Raw genomic sequence first — 22,964 nt, 5'->3', positions numbered from 1 at the left:
GTCACAAGTTGATGTGATAGGCTGTAAAAAATTTAAAAAAATTTGAAGGGTGCACATCATTTGGTCTGGGTTTCAATGGAGCACCAAAGGTGGTTGTTTGGGACTCATTTATTTCACGACCCACCAACCTCACTGGATAAACTTAAACACTTACAGTCGGTAAAAAGTTCAATATGTGAACTAGTTCAGTTCACAGATTTTGGAATGTATTAGTTCAGTACATACTTCTTAATTCAAAATGTTGTATTAAGCTTGTTCATAGCACCCCCTCCCACCACCACCAATATGTTGCTGTGAGCTAGCCTATTTACCCATAAAACGCTGGCATTTCCTTAACATTGCCAACCCTTTCAGTTCACAGTAGTAGCTAGCTGCAATTTTCAAATTAGAATAAAAAATGATAATAATAAAAAAAAAAAACAGGAAAAACTTTAAAAAGTTAATTATGCTAACTGTCAGGTTTCCCCCCCTCCTGAATCCACAGTGACCTTCTCATAAAATTTGGGAAAATTATAATAGCAGGATCAAGACTCCAGACTACCCCAAAAATACGATACGATACGATATACTTTTATCTTCCCCGTGGGGAAATTTTTCCTGGACTCCGTCCAGATGCAGTTTACAGTAAGAGAAAACAACAGAATAGAAAGAGATGAAATTAAAATTAAATAAATAAGAAGTGCAGCAATAAGTAGAAGACTTCCCAGAAGTCTTCACAGGAGTATACATGTGTAGAGAAGTACATTGCACACACCCTGAGTTAATGTCGGTTGTTAAGCAGTTTGATGGATGTCGGCAGGAATGAGTTCTTGTAGCGGTTCAGCCTGGTTCTGGGGGCCCTGAATCTCCTGCCGGAAGGCAGTAGCTGGAACTCATAATGCAGAATGTGAGTCGGGTCAGTAATAATTTTCTGTGCCAGTCTGGTGACGGACTGCTCATAAAGCATCTGTAGGGAAGGATGATTCCTGACCCCCATGATCTTCATGGCAGTCCGCACCAGACCGGCAATCTGTGACCTTGACTGCACAGTCAGGTTGCCATACCAGGCCGCAATGCCGTATCTGATGATACTTTCCAATGCAGCCCGGTAGAACAACAGCATGATCCTCTGCTCCACTCCATAGACCCTAAGTCTGCGTAAGAAATAGAGACGCTGTTGGAGTTTGGAGCAGAGACTTCCAACATGTACCCTCCAGCTGAGTGTGTTGTCAATGTGGACCCCCAGATACCTGTATGAACCCACCTGGCTGATGTGATTGTTTTTAATGACGACTGGCCTGTGGTCACCAACAGTTTTTGGATCAAATATCACCTCCTCTGTCTTCCCCACAATGAGCACAAGATGATTCTGGTCACACCACTGAACAAATTTCTCTATTTCTGAGAAATAGTCCAGTGGGCTACCGCCGGCCTGCAGCAAGCTGACGATAGCTGTGTCATCAGAGAACTTAATGATAAAGTTCTCTGGGTGTGATGTCACACAATCATTTGTGTACAACGTGAAGAGGACCGGGGAGCTGACGCAGCCCTGTGGGGCGCCTGTGCTTATCAATCTGGGTTCCGAGAGGGAGCTGTTGACCCTGACTTGCTGTGTGCGCTGTGTCAGGAAGGAGTGATACCACCTCGAGATGTACGGGTTCACATTCATCTCCTTCAGTTTACCCAAAAGCAGGTGCGGCTGCATTGTGTTGAACGCTGAGCTAAAGTCAACGAACAACACACGTGCATAAGCTTTAGGGCCGTCTAGGTGTTTGCTGACCAGATAAAAAAAGAAGAAAAAGAAGGCATTTTGCCCCTAATATTTGAGACTCAAATACTTTTTGTTGCTGACAAACTTCTGCCCCTACCCCCAAAAAAGAAAATGCTAAATGCTTTGTATGCAAATGTACAGTGGCAAAATTAAACCTAGTGCGCTTCAAATGTTTTCATTCTACATGCGCACCTGAGCACCTCCTATGTTTACATCTGATCATGTTGTCAATATTCAAATGTCATATTTCTTTTGAGTGGCTCATGCTTTGTCTTTAACAATGAGACAAACAAAAATTAGAAACCCTTTTATGTCTTGACCCCCCCCCCCCAAAAAAAAGAAATACAAAAAAAACATAGATAATAGATTTATCACCCAGCAACATGTTTTATGCTAGCTACAGTCAGCACCGCCCTTGATCAAAATGAGGCCCTAAGTGAAATTTTATGTGGAGACCCCACTAACCCATCTCTCTCCAATCCAAATATATCATTAGTTACAAAATGACCATGTCAAAACATGCCATTTGACAACCTTTATTTACAGGAACGACGAAGTGCAACGTACGATGCTATGCCCGAAACAATTTTGTTCGCAGATTGAGGAGGCGGCATTGAGTCTTATGTATGGAATGAAGAAATTCCACCAATATCTGTGGAGACGGAAGTTTGAGCTGATTACGGACCACAAGCCTCTGGTAGCACTGTTTGGAGAACATAAAGGACTTCCAACAATGGCAGCAGCGCGCATCCAAAGGTGGACCACCATTCTGCCAGCGTATGACTATCACATAACCTACCGTCAGTCAGACAAGCACGGAAATGCGGATGGATTGTCTTGTGTTCCACTGCCTGAAACAAAGGACGCAGGAACAGAAACTGTGACAGCGTGTCTAAAAGCACTTATGTGTGAGCATTTGGAGGAGGCGCCGCTGAGTGCAAAACAAACAAGAAAAGACGCAGAATTTTCGAAGCTGCATAGATATATAATGGAAGGTTGGCCAAAAGTAATCCCAGAAGAACTGAAAGTGTATTACAAAAAGAGAGAGGAACTGTCTGTGGGTGTGTTTTAGGGGCGCAAGAGTTGTGGTACCCATGAAAATGAGGAAAACAGTGCTAAGAGAAATGCATAATGGACACCCCGGCATAGTCAAAATGAAGACTATTGCAAGACAATATGTCTGGTGGCCGAACATCGACATGGACATTGAAGGAGCCTGTAAACAGTGTGAGACTGGCCAGTTGGAACAACCCATGCCACGTCAAGTCCCACTTCACCCTTGGGAGTTCCCTGGAGAAGCATGGAAAAGACTGCAAATTGATTTTGCAGGCCCGTTCATGGGGAACATGTTCATGATTGTGGTAAATGCTTATACAAAGCGGTTGGAAGCTTATGGAATGTCACAGATAACATCCACAGCAACCATTACTAGGCTGAAGATAATGCCACAACCTTAACATCAGATGAATTTCAGCAGTTCATAAGAAGGAATGGAATCATTCACACTACTGCTGCACCCAAACACTCAGCTACTAATGGGTTAGCCGAGAGTTGTGTTGGCATCTTCAAAGCCGGCATGAAGAAGCTGGCAAGAGAAAATTTGAGTGTTGAAGACAAGATTTCTCACTTCCACAACTCCCAATAGTACAACTGGAGAGTCACCTGCAGATTTGTTTCTGAAGAGACACATTCACACTCGGCTGGACTTCCTAAAACCAAGCATCTCTGAAACTGTGAGGAGACAGTATCAACAGAAAGAGAGCCATGACAGCCAAGCTGCAGAAAGACAGTTTGATGTAAATTACCCGGTGTATCTGAGAAACACTGCTGGTGAGAAGCCAAAATGGATACCAGGAGTAGTGACACGACAGACTGGTCCGGTGTCATATCAAGAGCAAAGGGGAAACAACTGACCAAGGATACAGACGTCATGGAGACCAGCTGAGACCTCGCTACCATCCGGTTGTTGCAGACCTGGGGGAAGAGAAAGCGACTCAGTCAGTTTTTGAGCTGGATCCACCTGAGCCGCTGGACTCGGAGACTGTAACAGTGAGACGTTCAGGGCGTGAAAGGAGACGACCTCAGCGCTACAATCACTGAATGTTGCTGATGTAGTTCATTTAGTAGAAAGAGTTTGAGTATAATGGTATATTCAGTTACAGCTATGGTGTTTTTGTAGTTAACTCTTTGACTGCCAAGCGTTTTCAGAAAAGGGATGCCGTGGGTGCCAGCTGATTTAAGCATTTTGACTGATATTTCAAGGTCCACAGAAAATGTTGTGTTTGGACTATGGAAACACAAATACTACCAAATGAAAGATTGAACTCTCATCTTTCATCAAAAAAAAAATTTGTTTCTACCTTATTCCGTTTAGAAAATGGTTAGTTTCACCCAAATGCTCTGTTTTGAAACAAAATACGGAGAAATCAAGCTTTTTGTGAAACGATATTATTTCATGCACTCTAGTGAATTTGACACCCTTTTTTCCATGAATGATGCCACAAACACCTAAACAGTGCTTTACTTCTGTAAAACACTACCACCAACAATGAAAAAGTGTTTTTTGACAGCAAAATACGTTTATTTACATTCGACAGTGTAACAATTTGACAAAACAATTTGGCAAACTATTTACAAATGTGTGCAACTGTGGTACTATTTACAATTATGTGGCTGTTTCAACTACAGTTTTTCTTTTTGTAACACTCCCCTGCGTGCAAGGGGACGCAGCAGGATTTGCACAACAGATTAGTTTCACTGCCATTGCCCTTTGGCGTGCAGACGCTACACTCTCTTGCCGGCTTTTTTTCCGGGGAATAGCAAGTATATACTGCAGTGTGTGTTTGACCATGTTGCTTCCTCATGTCCTTCAGTTCCTATACCGGGTGGTAGATGTTCCCATCTTATCCACTCCATTCATGGTGGCATCGTAGTCCATAACCAGTGTCTTCTCCGTGATCAGACTGTACCCACTCCTCCGATGAATATGCATTGGACTCAGGGTACTCTTCGTCGTCCGATTGAACGTCCGCCTGTGCAGAAGTGCTCGGTTGTGCTCCGCGTTTTCTGGCGTCAGCATCGCTAGCCGGTGAGGCTTTATGACGTGATCATAGCCGCCGCATCAACGCTTCCAACTTCGGCGTCAACCTCGGAGTCACCATCATCATCATCGTCGTCATCAATGTGCTCTTTAGCATTGGTCGATGCTTTTCGTCTTTGAAAAAAATGCTTAAGCGCGAGCTGCTTGCAACCGGTCGCCATTTTCACTTCCTCAGCCATTCTCCCCTCAACACTTGAAGGCATTATTTGATTACTTTATTAAGTGTAATCTTTTGCGTGTTCAAACAAATTGCAGAATTGAGATCGTATGAAAAAGTTCCCTTAAGGAGTTTATTTAAGAGCTCTTAAAGACACAGGAGAATGGCTTACATTCGAAGGTGATGTTTAAGCCTCAAGTGTGTGTCGAATATGAAAACATACAGATGCTTTATAATTGAAAAAAGAATACTCCCGTCCTCAGGCTTGACAAAGAAGTAGTGTTCTTAATAAGCAGACATGATGATACTGATACGATTATCTAAGCTCTCTACCAGGCACCAAGAAATTATGTAGACAGGCTTTGACCTTGGACCTTCAGTTTTTACAACATAATGACTAATGACATGAGAACTTGACTACCTTTAAAACATACAAATTCTTATCTCAAGAGCTGGAAGGGAGTGAAAAGTTCCAATATATTTCACAACAACATTATCACAGTGTTATTCATTTAACTACACAGTTATATGGCATCTATATACTTATAAGTAAATTCATAAACAGTAAAAATATCAATTGAAAATGTTAAATGTCAACACACTCTATCTCCGCCTCACGGCTTCTACTGACGCCTACCCAATCTTGTCCAAAGAGAGTCATCGCTGCCATCTAGTGCCCAAAAATAGTCATTATACTAACTAGATCTGCTTGATACTTTCAGCACAGCTGGCCAAGGCTTTCCTCCACCTGTTTCCCAAAAAAAACATAGTGAACGTCTTTTAACGTCGTTGGCAGTCCTCCGTAGGATTTTACTAAATGTTATTTAACGTTTTTGGCAGTCAAAGAGTTAATGTTTTTCTACTAGAGTATTGTTAAAACACTGTGAAGAATTACCTTTATGCTAAGGGCGGAGGGGATGTGGTGTATTAACATTAGAATGATTAACATGTATGATTGACCTAGTGGACTTGTCGTAGTTGAGCAGTGCACCAGAGAGAGCATGTGCGCAGGCATCCACGCAGTTAGAGATCGCTCAATGATGTATGTGAATGTGTGTTCCTGCACTTGAAGACATAAAGCATTTAAAACGTGTGCAACACCTCGTTATTGGGGACACAACACTATCAATATTTATTCAGGTGCAGACATGAAAGACAGTGTGTAGACCAAAGCAGGTGGCGCAGGAGAGCCTTGGCCACGCCCAACTCATTTTGTACACAGAAGCGCTTGGAATCAGGCGAGCCTTGGCCATGCCCACCAAAATCCGCCCGTTTGAAACTGGGCTCACAGTAGACCATCTTGTGGAGCCTGTATTTGTACAATAAGGCAAAAAATATTTGAATACACTATTAGGGCATCCAGAGGATGGTTGGTGTATAAGTATCATTGCTGCAAAACTCATATTAGGGGATCTTTAATAATAATATAGATTGTATATATATATAATAAAAAAAAAATAGTCATTAAGAACAGAAACCTAATTTATTTACACGTTTCACTTCTCACTTCTCTTTATCTTCACTTGTCTCCTCAACAAATGTTACTGTTGTTTTAACTTTTTAGATTGACATTAAAAGGGAAGTCAATGAAAACATATGTTTACAATATGTTCTATGCAGCCCCACTAGTCTAGAAACAGTATTCTGATTAATATGGTGTTTGTGGAATATGAGTTAAGCTGCAAGATCCACCCATTTTTTCCATCTCAGGGGGCGGCCATTTTGTTAATTGCCGTCAACTGAAAATGCCATCACAGCTGCTCAGACCTGAGGCAATGACCAATCATGGTTCACCTGTTTTCTGAAGTTGAGCCGTGATTGGACATCGCCTGAACCCTGAGCAACTGTGATGTCATCTTCAGTTGGCAGCAAGTGGCCACATGGCCTAACCTGGCAATAACCAGATTGATAATTGTGATCCACTCAAGGGAGTTCTTCACAAATATCCATCTGGGACTGCTCCACTGTGATTTGCTCGTGAAAGGTGGGACATTCTGTACAATACTTCAAGCTGAATTTGAATATTGCCGTTGTCGTGGGAGAACAAAAAAGCACAAACGTCTTTACCAGCTAAAAATGCAACAAAGCGCCTCTCGCTGTTCTTCAAAAAGGAAACTGTGAGTAATACTGCAACAACAGAATTAACTTCAGCGTCCATTCATCCATGTTAGGTCAGTTTGTTTCCCCCGGATTCGGCGCTTCCTGGTTTCATCACAGTTTCATGTCCCGCCCTAAACAACGCCTGATTAGTCCGACCTAATAAGTTTGGTTGCGAACGGATCAGCGGGAGCAATACAAGATGGATTCTCGTAGTATTCGTGAACAAATACCGCAATAATTGAGCTTGCTGGCAAGGTTACAAACGTCCACTCCTGAGTTGGATAAAAACAGGAGGATTTTGCTGCTTAAAGTACAACGGGTTCGGAAAAGAGGGGCGCGGGAACTACACGTGGATAGGTGGGGTTTTACTGAATCAGGCGTTTTACTTCCGCCAGCAAAATACCTAATATTTCATTTTTTTTAATCATACCGCTATGCTGTCAAAGGTAAGATTTAATCCTTATATACCTATATTTAACTGTGGAAGGGCTTAAAATACCAAGATATAATACTTTTAACTCTTATTCCACAAACGCAATATTAATCAGAACGCTGTGTTTATACTAGTCGGTGAACATACAACATCTAACCATTTTCCGAACCACTTATTCTCATGATTCTTGTAATTATTTTTTTGCATTGACATCCTCTTTAAATAATATATGCATTGGATGGATGTTCTTATTACCCTTTTACTAAAAAAGGAATTACTTCAAATGTTCTTAGTCATGAAATCATTCTCTCATATACCATTTAAAGTGGAACTACCACCATCAAAATTTTCTAAATATATAACCAACCTGAACACAGCTGTCGTACTCCTCCCTCATCTGGCAATGTGGTAACAGAAAGTAGACTGCGCTTGGCGTAAAAACAGGCGCATCTTAATTTTTGTGGACGGGGTAAGTCTAGTATAGCATGTTTGTGAATTTGGCAGATGTGATTCCGCCGCTAATACCGACGCTTGGCGCTGTGAGAGCTCACCCAGCATTGGAGGCTCAGCAACGTGTCGAGGAGGAGGAAGAAGAAGAAACGCCTGTCGCTCATAGATAAAGCCATCGCACTCTTCAAGCAGCAAGACCCAAATATTGAACGTTGCACAAAGGTTGCAAATCAATTGAATGATGCCATACAGTGCTACCGCATCATTTATGATGAAAAAAGAAGAAAACTGTGCAATCGTCGTTAGATCGCTTCTTTCGGCCAGTTTCTAGTAAATCCTCCAAGGAAGATACTCATCAACCCTCATCTTCTTCTCCTCGACTCTCAACTTCTTCCTACATTGAAGTTACGGAGGAGGAAGTAACTTTTGAAGCCCATTCCAGCGACGACGAAGAACCTCTCATGATATAAAATCCTCCTCTTCCTCCTCCTCCTCCTCCATCAAATCCTTAAGCATCGAGTACATCTTCCAAAAGTAAGTTAAACTTCATTTTATTTATCTTATTACGTACATGTACATACTGTGTGTGTCTCTCGCACTCTCTCTCTAACATACGTAGTACAGTACTGTATGTATTCTCTTTAAACATAAATTATAATACAAAATATAGCACTGAGTCAACTTACGAACAAATTCACCTTACGAACGATCGCTCGGAACGTAACTCGTTCGTAAGTTGGGGAGCGTCTGTATTGTTATTATTATTATTAGTAGTAGTAGTATTAATATCTTTATTATTATTATTATTATTATTATACAAGGAATTCAAATTAAGTCCAGGCTAAATAGGGTGTTTTCATTTATTTTTGTGAATATTTATGTCATACAAATGTTTTAATTACTAATTACTTACTAGAGCCTTGAAACTACAGTAATTGAATTGTAACGCAACACATTTCACATACAATAACGATAACGGCGTTTCAATTATGGCGAGAATAATTATTTAGATTAGTCCGTTTCTGGAAAAAAAAACTGAGTTACCTAACGCTGTTAGTTTAAACGCCGTTATTCCCAACACTATCTATGACTGACTGGCTTGAACAGTAACATCGTGGGCCAAAAGGGCTTATAGTGTACACCCAGCATAAGAGAGAGAGAGAGGGTCACCCACTGCTACACACACACTCGTCGACAAGAACCAGCCCACTGATACACATGCCATTACAAGTGAGGTGGCTAGAGGCAGCCATGAAGACTCTGTTGTCACTAAACTCAAGACTGCACCACCGGCTCTCACAGTAACAAAAGCCTGACTCGCTATTGGTCCAGCAGTTTATGGGTCGGACCCTAAAATGGGCTGATTATAGCAAAACAAGAAATAGGGTGTGTGAAAAGTATACTTTATTTCTTGATCCTTTGGTTATTTTTGACAAAAGCATGCAGGGATGATGTGGGAACTCTTAAATTTGAGAGAAAAAAAGTGTCTTGACATGTCTCAGTCATGTTTTTGTCAAAACACCGAAAATATATATATATTTTAAAAAAGTAATTACAGTGCACTTCACATCCTATTATTAGGACTGTAAAACTTGTTTAGGATTTTCCATTATAGTTATTTTTTATTTAATCTTAAATTCAGTTACTTTACATTAGTTTGTTAGTTTTTATTTGTTTTGTCAGTTTGACGAGTTAATTAGATGAATTGATTATGCTGAAAATTAACTTGTTATGAAAATGAGCGCACTTAAGTCCCACAGCCACGCCATTTGGCTTTTCTAATTTCAATACCAATAGAGCAGTTGGCTTCCCTTTTCGCCCACTCAACAATCACGCCTGCCTTATGAATGCTACCATTCCACCATGGCTGCCTCAAGCTATCTCACTTGTAATGGCATGTGTATCAGTGGGCTGGTTCTTGTCAACGAACGAGTGTGTGTGTAGCAGTGGGTGGGTGTCTCTCTCTCTCTCTCTTTCTCTCTCTCTCTCTCTCTCTCCCTCTTTCTCTTTCTCTTTCTCTCGATAGATAGATAGATAGATAGATAGATAGATAGATAGATAGATAGATAGATAGATAGATAGATAGATAGATAGATAGATAGACATTAGAGCTGTCAAACGATTAAATTCTAAACCATCTAAGAATTTTGATGGTTAGTTGTTTAATTAAAAAGGCTTTTTTGCAAGATTTTTTGCCCGCCAAATTTAAAGAGCACCTGTTATGTGTGTGTTTTTTGACAGCTAATGTTGTGAAGACGTCTTCAACATTTTTTTATCCACTGCACATGCTCATCCTTCTCTATTTCTAATCAGTTAATTACTTGCATAATTTAAAATGGGAAAAAAAATACCCCAATAGTTTTGGCATGAACAAATATCCTGAATGTCGTACGCATATATATATATATATATATATATATATATATATATATATATATATATATATATATATATATATATATATATATATATATATATATATATATATATATATATATATATATATATATATATATATATATATATATATATATATATATATATATATATATATATATGTAAAGAGAGAGAGAGAGAGAATGTTTCGAGTATATGATAACCTAGTGTGTCAAGCAAATAACACAGAGTCTGAAGATAGACCATAATGATGAACTAAAGCATTATTTTTATTTTCACTTGCAAAGGCAGAACGAGGCCACCAAATTATAGTTGTCGCACCAAATTCAAACACCTATTTCATTAGAAGAATGATGGTAACTCTGTAGCAAAGCCCATACAGTTTGCATAAAACGTCACTTCCGTACTTTCTGCCATAGGGGAGGACACACACACACAAGGACAAATTTATTTGGACAACTGAAAAAGAAGGACAAGGATGCACTCAAGACATAATAGGTGGTCTCGACCGCCTGTGGAGAACCTTTAAATAAGGAATATTTTGAAGTAACAATCGTACATTGATGTTCATAGACTCACAGATGTTTTTGATGACATCCGTTCACAATGGAAATGTGACGTATGTCCTTTATTTCTTATCTACAGCCATAACCAGACTTCTTTGTTTTCCTTTAATCCACCGGCATCAACAAACCATTCAGCCAGCATCCCGATGCCACCCCCACCCTTGTCACTGGTGCAAACATGGCTTTAGAGCGCTGCAGGCCATTGTAACAATACTCATCCACTGTTCTGCTCCCCACCACCACTGGATGTGCTCTGTAAATCCTCCCCAACCCACATAAACCCCCTTGTTTTCATTTCTTGCATCACATCCCAGTGCCATGCTTTTCCATCCTTTTTTTTTTTTTAAGCAAGCTCCTCTTGCTGTGTCTCACGTGAGATATAGAAAACCATTTGGAACACCACATATAGACTGTTTTAGCATGTTAAATAAAAGATGAAGAAATTCTTCTGTATGTGGCCCATGGAAGAATAAATTTGGCCACCTTTGCGCTACATTATGCAGGTATACTTTTCATAATTTATCTGGTGAATGCAGTTTCTATGCTGAGAGGGACACCTGGTGGCGGATGATCCACTTTTGGTCTTGGAAGAATTCATTCAATTAATTTCATATTCATGTAATATTCGCGATATCATTAGAGCAGTAGAACATCACATTCAAATTTTCTGAATGTGGCAGTTGCTACATTGGTTGCATGCTCGCACTTTTACACAATCTGTACACTGGTGACTCATTGACACATTTTAAAATTAAGTCTACCTTGTAAGAACTGTTTGTTTTTTTGTTTTTTGGTGTGATATATTTGGGGGTTGCCGATTAGACGTGTGAGTACGTACATTACATACAGTATCCTATGAATACATGTATATAATTGCATTTACAGTATAATTAGTTCAGCAAAATTTGATTCCCAATTGTAGTAGCTCAGTCTCATCTCAAATTTTGTTTTTTTGTACAATCATAATACTAGAACAACATTTTTAAATACCTTTTAACAAAATGTAGTGTTTCATTTTGTGACAATAAACTCATTTTCAATCATGATTTAATCTCAGATGTTTTCTAAAATTAAGTAAATGACACTGATCATTCTTTTATGTCCACTTGTCCAATATGTAGACACCTTTTAACAAATAACTCCATCTGCATGAGACGAAGAGGCGAGTGAATCAACATTTAACATCTTTCGCTGTCAGCCCAGCGCTTCATTCTGACGGTTCAACTTGCATCTCGCACCACTTCATGAAAGTATTGTGTGATATTGCCTCATGCACTTGAAAGCCCTTCAACTGCTGTGAGAGATACCAAGAGACTTCACTCACACACACACACACACGCCCTCAGCTTGAAGATGAGGTAGACAACCTCTGCAGAAAAAAACAGGATATGTTGTTGTACACTGCAAGGGCGACAGTTGCTTTTGCCATACTGCAAAAAGGGACAAGTTTGGAGCCTTTCAGTCTCCATTTTTGCATAGATTCTTTATGAGATTTTTCATCCCACGTTGTTCCATCCTGATCCTGTCCGTGCTGCTTATCCTCACAAGGGTTGCAGGTGAGCTGGAGCCGATCCCGGGTGACTTTAGGCGAGAGGCAGGGTACACCCTGAACAGGTCGCCAGCCGACCAGAGCACATATTGACAAACAAGCATTCACACTCACACACATATGAACAAGTAAAAACAAAAAAAAAGAGGTCTGAGGCAGAGATGAATGATACATGACTGCTTTATTTGGCTGTAATTCGCCTGATGCATAATTTCCTGACATTGGCATCGATCAATAAAAGGACCTGAATTGTCAAAAACATAAAATTGGTCAGCAATTCCAAAGTCACACTCATTGTGAGTCAACATTTATTGTGTGATTGTTTTATCGCAAAATACAGCCGGGAACCAAAAGGGAAAAGAAATAAGGAATTTAGTCGGGATGATGAATTATTCGTCGTCTCTGAGCCCAAAACCAAAACCTGAGAATGAATCACTCTGGCGAAGAGAAGAAAATCTTGACCAAATAAGGTGGAGAGCTTGAAGCCATGCAGTAAACAGAATAATGCCATCAAATAACACTCACACATGCTTTTCCAAAGCTCAAACATGCATTGGTTATCTCAGTGGGGTTAAGAAGTGTAAATACACAAAAATTGAGCAATACAAATCCCCTTAACCATTCCCATTATGAATAATTGTAGAGCATGTTTACACACTTTTTCAGCAATTCCTTTATTCATCTTAACGCAAATGTAAATGAACATTAAGTAAAAATAAAATACAAAATAAATATATATGTATATATATACTGTATATATAATTTTGCGTGGCGATGCCACCAGCGTGTGTCGCAAAAAAACCCCCGCACACAATTCAATCACTATCACTAATTCAAAGGTCTTTTTTTCCAGCCGCAAGCGCAAAACTCAAAGTGGTCACAAACGCTTGTGAGTTCAGTTGGGGTCACAGTGGTTACGGACAAGTTCAGCATCTCCTCGGGAAGCCACATCACTAAGGCTTTGTAGAGTTCATCACCCTTTTTGTTTTTCTTGATTGAAGCGATGTTTTTTTTTTCACTCTCCTCTCGGAAGATTATTAAAGTAAATATATTTTTTAGATATAAAATCACTACCAAAACCATGCAACTACCGGTTCATTTTAACAAGACTTGAAACCTGTCTGTGCTCTTGGTTTGTTGAGGTGGGGGGGCATTGTGGTCTCTTTTTAGGCACTGCCGTCTTGTTTGAGCCGCTGACTGCGTGCCTTGTAGACCTCAATGAGTAAATCTTTAACATACTGAATCTCTCGTTCCACCGACTCGGCTTTGTCGCGAAGTTCTCTGTTCTGCCCTTCCAGTCCATGAAGCTCCTCTTCCAGAGAGTCCAACTCTGCCCTTTTTCGCAGCCTGTACCTGCAGAGGAAATGTTTGTCTTGGCGTTATTTTTGGTTGCCTAGCATCTTGATTAATGAGATGAAATGAGTGTGGAACCTTTTGGGATGTCTCTTGGGAAGTAGCTGCAGACTCTACATTAATTTATATGACACACTGGCACAAAATGAGGCCACTTCCTTTAAGCACCAAGCTAATTCCATGTCAACATTTGACATACAATAGCCCAACTTCAACATCCAAAATGGACTCCACCACTATGATAGCAGTAATAAAGCAAGATTTATTTATTTACATACCTGTGAGCAGCAGTTTTGTTCTGGTCTCTCTTCTTCTGCTTTCTCTCCCCAGTGTTCAAATCCAAAGAAGCGCTACCAACCACAAGCGTGGACTTGATGGAGCACTGCTCGTCCTTTAGCCTCTGGGTCGGGCGGTGGATGGGGCCGCCCAGCAGCGTCCCCTCGCCCTCTCCTCTGGACAGACATTCATAACTTTGGTCCGCAAGGCATTCAGGATAGAGGTAGTGGCCGTGTTGGGGCTCTACAACTTGCGACGGCTGGTCGAGTTCACCGATAAAGCTATGGTACGGCTCCGTGTTGGCCATGGATTGGTGGAAGTAGCTGTCGGCAGCCATCATTGTCTCTTGGGGAATACTTCCAGACAGTCCTCCATCTTTGCTGCAGTGCAGGACCTCCAGTCCGGCGCTGTCATAACTTACGTTAACCTTCACGTTGTGCATCAGCTGTCCCTCTCGCTTGTGGTGGCCGTCGTAGGAGCCACCCAGGCAAAAACTTCGCGCAATCTCTTCACTGCAAAACATTCCTTCGGAAAAACAATAGCTCTCCTCTTCCTTCAACGATAAAGCACATTCTCTCACCTTCTTGATGCCAGCCAGGCTGTTCTTGCTCACCGTCTTCAACGTGGAGTAGTGGTTGACGGAGAACTCTGTGCTTCCTGAGTAACTTCCCCTGGAGCCCCACGTATCCAGTCCCACGTCCTCCCCGACTTTCACAGCCTCGCTGATGATTCTTCGCCCGCTGTTGTGGTGGTAACGGTGGTGGTAGTTGTACGGAGCGGGTCGCGCGATTTTGGATCTGCCCATGGGACCGCCGCAGAAGCTGGCCAGGTCCAGCTCCCCTGTTGCCAAGGTAACAACCACAGGGCTGCTGTCTGATTGGCCGGTCCCATACGAGCCATAAGGTAACTGGTAATAAGACTGCGAGCCCATAGCTTGGGCACCTTTGTCACATTTCGAGGATTTCTCCAACTTGCCGGCCGTAGCTGTGGACTCTGAGCGGAAGTAGTCCTCCAGCTGAGCTAGCTCCTCCTGCAATAGAGAGGTCATGACCTCCAGGTCTGAGGGCACCTTGACATCTTGTTCTAATGGCGAGGGTGGAAGGGATGAGCTGGGAGACGACTCGGTGGTTGACACGAATGAAGACAAATCAACTTTTTCCGTCATCCAATCTGAGTGACCATCACCTAGAAATAGAGACATTAAAATCAATGAAATGTTTTCTGCATAGAATTAAAAAAAAAACAAAAGGGGGAAAAAACTCAAATACTGGAAAAAAAAATGTTGAAATAAATCATGTAGGAAAAATAAACAATGATGTTAAAATCAAGAAGAACAAAAAACTCCCAATAAAATCCAACAACTAACCGATCATCTGAAAATGATTGAACAGCATCGTCTGCATTCGATAAAAATCCACTTAGCTGTACTCACTGTACGACATTAGTCCCGTGCTGCACTGCGGCTCCGACCTCGAGATGTGGAAAAATAAAAAAGCATCTTGGAAAAACTCACCAATTAAGCGCTGCCTTTCCACTGGCTCCGCCCCCGTCGAGGGCCTCGATTGGCTGGGGCTAGCCTGTCGGAGAGGGAGAACGTGGAGTCCGCCTGTGGAAATGGGGTGAATTTTCTTGCGAAGGATCGATGCCGCCATTGTATCGTCTGCTGCGATTAAATTGTGAAATGGCACAAATAGTGCAATAGATGGATGAAAGGGTCACATAAACACCTGAAGACCTGAAAAATAAAAAATAAGAATTTGAAACACTTACTTGACCCTATGGATCAAATAATTAAATCATACAAAGACGAAAAGTAGAATTCCAGAAAATAAATTAATATGAATAAATGTTTTTAAATCTACTATGCAATTTAACAAATAAAAAGTTTTGAACAAAACTACTTATAAGAGTTGTCACTTGTCATGTCATTCAAACTAATTAATTAGCAATAACAGCTGGAGAAACAATGACAAAAATTAAGTCAACAAAAATGTTTTTTTCTTCCATTTTACAATTAATTAAAATATTATAAAATTCATTTAAACGTTTATTAATATAATGTTGCATAAAATCAATTGGCACTTACCTAAGCAGAGATACATTTTAATAATGGAAAAGTAACTTGAAAAAGACATTGTTGAATAACAACAATACCAAATAAATAATTTGACGGTCAAGTAACAGATTTTAGTCAGAAGAGCAAAAAGTAGACATTGATGCTCCCTGCTCCCCACTAAAGTCACAAAGTAGTTACACTTACCCCATAGTTGTGTGTGGTGTCAAGTGCGTTGCGAAAGCAAAGCACACGAAGATTCAGAACGACGACGGAGACGAAGGCACGCTTTAAAAAGCCATATCTTCCCTTTTAGGAAGTATGAAGCGATATTAGCAGCAAGAACACTTGAAGACACAAAGTTTTTAAATCGGTTACTTCTGCAACTCCAGACGCCCCGACCGGATCACATTTCATGATATCACTCCGCACTTTCGAGAGTTCAGCCGCCTGTTACGTCATCAACTAGACGGGACTTTCCCGCTACCAAGATGACTTCCACTCACATCCCCGACTTGTTTTCTTTGGCATCTAGGGTTTTTTTTCCCGACGCATTTCAGATAATTATTTACTCAACCATTAATAAATAGCGGCAAAAAATGCGGTCACACAGGAGAGCACCATTCATTAAAAAAAAAAAAAAAGTAGAAAACTGTTTTCCTTAGATGAACAAATTTAAAACGTACGTCATCGTTTGTCTTCAATGATGAGTTAAAAGTTAGACTCCAAAAACAATTTTAAATTAAGAGTGTGAGAGAAGTTAAATGCATGTTGCTCAGACAGCGGCACTAGTTTTCGGTGCGCCTCGGCGGAGGGACATAGTGTTGCAGCGTGAAGGTGTAACTTTAGTTGCAGCCCTGTTGCATCAGATGCGCAGAGGGACTCGACACTGTGCACTCACCATTGGCTTATACTGGGAACTTTTTTTTTCTTTCTGTTTGCCTCCCATCATTCTTATACTGATTGCTAATCATTTGACATAAGCACCAACCAGGGAGAAGTGTGTTTCTCAGCACCAGAAATGGTGTAAAAATAATATCGAAGCAGATAAATATAATTAAACAGCTATTTAACTGTAGCTTATTAAAAGTCTATTCATCTTTACAGGTCTATTTGTATTTAGTGAACAGTTATCAAGCAAACAATTGTGGGGAAAACCCCAATTGAAATGCACTTTAAATGTCAAAATATTAAATTCAGAAAATGACTGATGCACCTTACAAACTGTTTTTCTACAAACATTTTCAAAAACCTATTTCCTTTACATTTATTAAAAAAAAACACTATTGAAATAATTTCAATCGAATTGAATACATTTTCATTATTATGATTACTTTTCTTTAGAGGTTTTCTTGGTTCAACAATACGCTTCTTGCAATGAATTGCTCAGACATCATTGCATAAAATAATTAATACAGCAGGATTTAGAAAAAGTACATTTAGATTCAATTTTGTTTGTCACTTAATAACAAGAGTACCCGTCCGTATAAAAGGTTTATGAAATGTTTACAACTTAGTTAATAATCATGTCAGAAACATTTGTAATGCATACAATTTTTTTCTGTTTGCTTAAACCCTAACAAACCCAACATGATTCTTGTAGAACAATTACTAAAACTAATAATATCTACTGCAAAACCACTAGAAAAGTTCTCACAACCAAAAGCACAAACACTGCTCTTTAGTTTGTAATTTTGTAACACACACTAAGCAAAAGTGTAAACACAACTCACTGCTTTACACGCAGTTTTCAAATTACACACACACAAAACTATACACACTTACACTCTTCTGCCAACTGTCTGGCCACACTGTCACAGGTGAAGACAGTTTTAGATAATTAGCTGACTTCGGAATCAGTTTGAGCACAATAAATAAGCCACAGGAAAGATGTCGGTGTGAACTTGAAGACATTGCATGTTTGCATGTTTTTTTCTCTCTATCTGTCAGTGAAATTACTGTGTTGTTTTTTTGTGTGTATCATGGAAAAACACTATATTGTGTTTATGTGGATATGATTACAGTAAATACTTGAATTTTGAATCGCTGTGTGTGTTTACAGAACTAATATGACCTCAAATTGTAATAGCCTGCCCTACCTTGTCCACAGAGAAAGCAGTAGCCAAATATGTTTAGGATTCTTCCCATCAGTGTGTAGTTGGCACATCGTGTACATAGATATGATGGCTTGTGTAAATTGTTTGATTAAAAAAAAAAAGAGTTTTGTTTTTGTTTTTTGAAGAGCTAAGTAAGACTTATACATGTGTTTAAGCCATCTGAAAAAAACCCCTGTAACAAACAGTTACAGTTTTCAACATCTCATAGCTCTGTGTAGGCCAGTTCAAGCTACGCGGTACACATTTTAGGTGACACAGCATACTTCTTATAATACTATGTATTTTCAAATTGTCTACAATTTTACTAAATCCACATAAATAAATAAAAACTACCTAAAAGGCAGTTTAAATTGATTCTCATGTGAGAAAATTCTGGTGTGTATATAATAATAATAATAATAATAATAATAATAATAATAATAATAATAATAATAATAATAATAATAATAATAACAAAATGATCAATGTTAACAAACATTGACTTGACAAATAATTTAGACCACATTGGGGACTGTTTCTCAAAATGATGCTAGCGACAAGCCTCATTAATCTTTCTGGTGTTTTGAAGACATGATTGTAACTCCCTCCCAGCCATGGGTGGAACTATTATTTTAGAAGTGGGCATTCAATATTTCCGGCCTTCCATTTGCTGAAAACTTTAAACACAAATCCAAAACTTTTAACTGAATTCACAAAACACCTGACATATCACAACTCAAACTATCATCTCAAAATTAATTATAGTGTGTACAAAAATCAAACAATGTGTTCAGATCATACATCATGAAAGTAAAAATACAATTAACACAGAGCATTCATTAGGCACTACATTGAATAATTTAGAACACAGCATTCAGGGCATGTAGTTAAACAGAAAATCGTTTATTGTCAATGCATTTAGCAAAACAATAAAGGATCCTAGTCAGACTGATATTCACATTCAGCTACAAAACAAAACAAAACAAAGTTCAAATCAACAACAATCAAACCAAAAAGTGCACTATTGCATAATCAGAGTCACCAAAATTCAGTCTCCAACATCTTGACTTTGTGCAGTGTCCCGCCAAAGGCCTTCATTCAGTCACTTTCTGCTGGATTTTACAGAGTAGGCAGGCATTACTGCATTTCGAAGGTTCGTGTCAACAATGAGACAAAGATCAGTCCTTCCACCCACATTTGGTCATGTTTCAACTCAACAAAGACGAAAATGCACTTACAAACATACTGTATACAGCCAGCAGAAATAGATAGTATTGCAATGAAAATTACGGTACTGAGGAATTAGGTAACGACCAATCACGGCTCAGAGCGATGATTGGTTGTTACCTGTTAGGCTATGTCATCTTCACTCGATAGAAAGTGGCAAAATTCGTTTTTAAAGGTATTAACTGTTCATGAAAAATAATTAATTTATCACATTAATTATAGACAAAATATGGTCTTCTTACTGTTGAAAAGGGCTCAATGAGTAAAGTATCCCTTTAACATCAGGTCAGTAGGAGCGCTTGACATTGCGGAAGCAGTTTGACTCACTGGGCTCAGATAGATGAGATTGACATGCGTATATTGTGCATTTATTATACATATTAACTGCAAGATCTCCCCTTGCGGATGATTTAGTCAGCTGCGCAATGTAATGTGGGCAATTGGAGACTGCCTTGCCCCTGATCGTGCATCCATGTGTACGCCTCCACCAAATTGACCAAAATCGTGCTACACCACCTTGCTACCATTTAGACCTGCTTTTACCGAGTCTAAAACTGAGTGTACTTTCAGTTACGAAATTACCAGAGCTCGGTGTGCTGGAACGTCAAGGGAGACGTAGCGCGTCTACCAAATTCATAAACATGCTCAAAGAAATTTTAATTTAAAATTAAGATGGTCCTGCTTCTGTCATTGTTGCCCCACAAACAATGACATGGTGTCAAATCGTTGAACACATTTTATCCATGATGATTGTGCTTGGTCTTCCTCTGCCTCGCCCTTATCGTCTTCCTCATTGTCAACCACATCTCATACAAGCTCACCTGTCTCTATGTATGTTTCTGCCCAGATCAAAGCGCAGGCGCCACCTGTGCACGCCAAAATTGATTTTATCCTGCCCAGTTGGTCTTCTCATATCAGACACTTGCGTCTTCAATTTTGAGTTGTTGTGTTTAAAAACGACAGCAGTGTTGGGGTTGTGTTCACAATTTGCTGCCAGTGTTTATAATTTTGAAACCTAAGTTTATCACGGGGGAAATGTGTTTAGTGTCTGAGAATGTGTTTAAGGTTTTGCAAAATGGAGCAGATGTGTTTTGTGAATTGTACCTGACCAGTTGTATTGTTTCAGCTCAGTGTGGTCGATAGAACAGACGAGGCAAGAACGGACAACCACGCCAAAGTTGAGGGATTTCGAAAAAGGCTCGTCGTTTATCCTCATCAAAGACATTCGCCTAGTAGAACGTCCCACAGAGGAACCGTGGAACCAACCACACCTCACTTAACGTTACAAAAATGAAAAGGAGCTTCCACAACAACGTCCTTCTCCCAAGTCGGTATCACAACTGGCGGGAACTCATGGCGGACACTTGAACTTAGGCGCCACCTGATGACATCACCCGTCAGTGACACACCCAGGACCCATATCCCTTACATCTCTTACACAGTGGTTAAAATATGACTAAAAGAGTCTTCAGTTTGGACTCAGGAACTGATGTTTTTGAAGAGGAAGTGAAGCCAAAAATGTTCTTAATTAATATTGCACGTTATTGCGAAAGCAGCTAAATCATTTGTTGTTGACTGAAAATGACATCACCGTTGCTCATGGCCTGCCCCTGCGATGAATAAAAACGGTTGGACTTTGCTGGTTAACTCATATTCCACAACTTATGCAATATGAATCAGATTCAGGATGCCATGTTTAGAATAGTTGGGGCAAATACAACATATAGTTGAAAATAATTTATTTTAGTTGACCGCCCAAAGATAGCTGGGATTGGCTCCAGCATGCATGTCGTAAAGATAAGTGGTATACCGATAATGGATGGATGGATGGATGGATGGATGGATGGATGGATGGATGGACTTCCCTTTTAAGAGTGCCATGTCCAAATTTGGAATTTGAAAATTGTCTGAAGCCCACTGAAACCTCAACACGTGCGACGAATGGCAATAAATCAAAACATCAAACAACAAAACAATCAAAACATGTTTATGTGAATATGGGAATATAATGCTAATTAATAATCAGTTCAACTCACTTGTTCTGAACTTTAATGTGAGCTTTTTTCCGTCACCATAAATAAGAATTAACATGTTGAAATATGCTATGAATATGAAAATATGAACGTCAAATACAACCTTTTACTTATTTACTAAACATCAAAAATCCCAAAGAGCATGCAAGCAAAGACGTGTGCAAGAAGTACATTGCACAAAATAGTAACCTAAACCATTGTCAGTGCATAAACTATCCAATCTATTAGTGTTGTTATTTGTTTGCTTACAAAATAGAGTGTTGAGTTTTAATTTTGACTTTTGAGATTTGATTAATCTGATTTAACAGGCTTGAAAACAAGATTGGTAAACTCAGATATTTTCGACAATGGCACGATGATATCTCATATACTTTGATTCAGGTTGTAACTGTTTGCCGTTACAATGTTAAAGCTTAATGTTAATAAATACTTTGCAATAACAAATATTGAAGCCATTATTTATTAACAATTATGGATATAAAAAAATAATGATTATGTTGTGCAACTGAACAGAAGGTTATGCAGAATTATTTGTATCAGACTACATTGTATAGCCTACTGCAATAAATGTCCCATGGTAATATTCTTAACACATTTAAAAAATTACGGAAATTCAAACAAATTGTTGAAGTGAATTTCTATAGGTTGTTAGCTCTGGAGATATCACTCCTGCTCATCTCGACTGCAAGTAAAGAAACTTGTGTACTACCGCCATTGTTTGAAAGTGTCATGTTTGGATCTGTTTTCCTTGTGTGTCTTCCTTGTCTTGTTAAGTGTGATCCTGCCCTTCCTTGTGTGATCCAATCAGTGCCCTCAGCCACTTGTGTCTTGCCCAGGTGTGTCTTGCCCAGGTGTGTCTTGCCCAGGTGTGTCTTGTTGTGTCGTTAGTGTCTGTGTATTTAGTCTGCTGTCTCCCCTCTGTCTGTGTCGGTTCATTGTTTTTCCCCATGTCATGCGGCCCGGTTTTTTGCCTTGTCTTTTCCCCATGTCATGCTGTTCGTTTTTGCCTAGTTGCTCCCCCATGATTTGGTTCTAGTTTTGGTTTATCTTTGAATTTGGAAGATCACCTTTTGTTTGTAAGTAATTAAAATTCCTTTAGGAATTCCTTAGGAAGTTCTAGTTTTGGTTTATCTTCGAATTTGGAAGATCACCTTTTGTTTGTAAGTAATTAAAATTCCTTTAGGAATTCCTTAGGAATTAGCAAAATTAGAACCAAAACATGAACCAAATCATGGGGGAACAACTAGGCAAAAACGAACAGCATGACATGGGGAAAAGACTAGGCAAAAAAACGGGCCGCATGACATGGGGAAAAACAATGAACCCTCACAGACAGAGGGGAGACAGCAGACTAAATACACAGACACAACAAGACACACCTGTGCAAGACACAAGTGGCTGAGGGCACTGATTGAATCACACAA

The 22,964-nt window shown here is 39.7% G+C and overlaps 1 protein-coding gene across 3 annotated transcripts; it reads right to left on the bottom strand.

The window, feature by feature from the left end:
• Nucleotides 1-12,664: 12,664 nt before the first annotated feature.
• Nucleotides 12,665-16,608, bottom strand: atf5b (activating transcription factor 5b). Of its 3 annotated transcripts, XM_077566984.1 has the most exons (4): nucleotides 16,392-16,608; nucleotides 15,645-15,866; nucleotides 14,134-15,316; nucleotides 12,665-13,855 (listed from the first exon to the last, which is right to left on the bottom strand). In XM_077566984.1, exons 2-4 carry the CDS (start codon nucleotides 15,781-15,783, stop codon nucleotides 13,669-13,671), a joined length of 1,509 nt encoding a protein of 502 aa, XP_077423110.1. In that variant the 5' UTR covers nucleotides 15,784-15,866; nucleotides 16,392-16,608; the 3' UTR covers nucleotides 12,665-13,668. The 3 variants fall into 3 exon arrangements, with proteins under 3 accessions (XP_077423110.1, XP_077423112.1, XP_077423113.1); XM_077566986.1 differs by lacking the exons at nucleotides 15,645-15,866; nucleotides 16,392-16,608 and adding an exon at nucleotides 15,498-15,621; XM_077566987.1 differs by lacking the exons at nucleotides 15,645-15,866; nucleotides 16,392-16,608 and adding an exon at nucleotides 15,564-15,615.
• Between the last annotated feature and the right edge of the window lie 6,356 nt (nucleotides 16,609-22,964).

The sequence above is a fragment of the Vanacampus margaritifer genome, chromosome 5, assembly GCF_051991255.1.
Source record: "Vanacampus margaritifer isolate UIUO_Vmar chromosome 5, RoL_Vmar_1.0, whole genome shotgun sequence".
Lineage (NCBI taxonomy): Eukaryota > Metazoa > Chordata > Actinopteri > Syngnathiformes > Syngnathidae > Vanacampus > Vanacampus margaritifer.
Note: the sequence above shows the minus strand (reverse complement) of the source record. Positions and strands in the feature narration are given on the sequence as shown.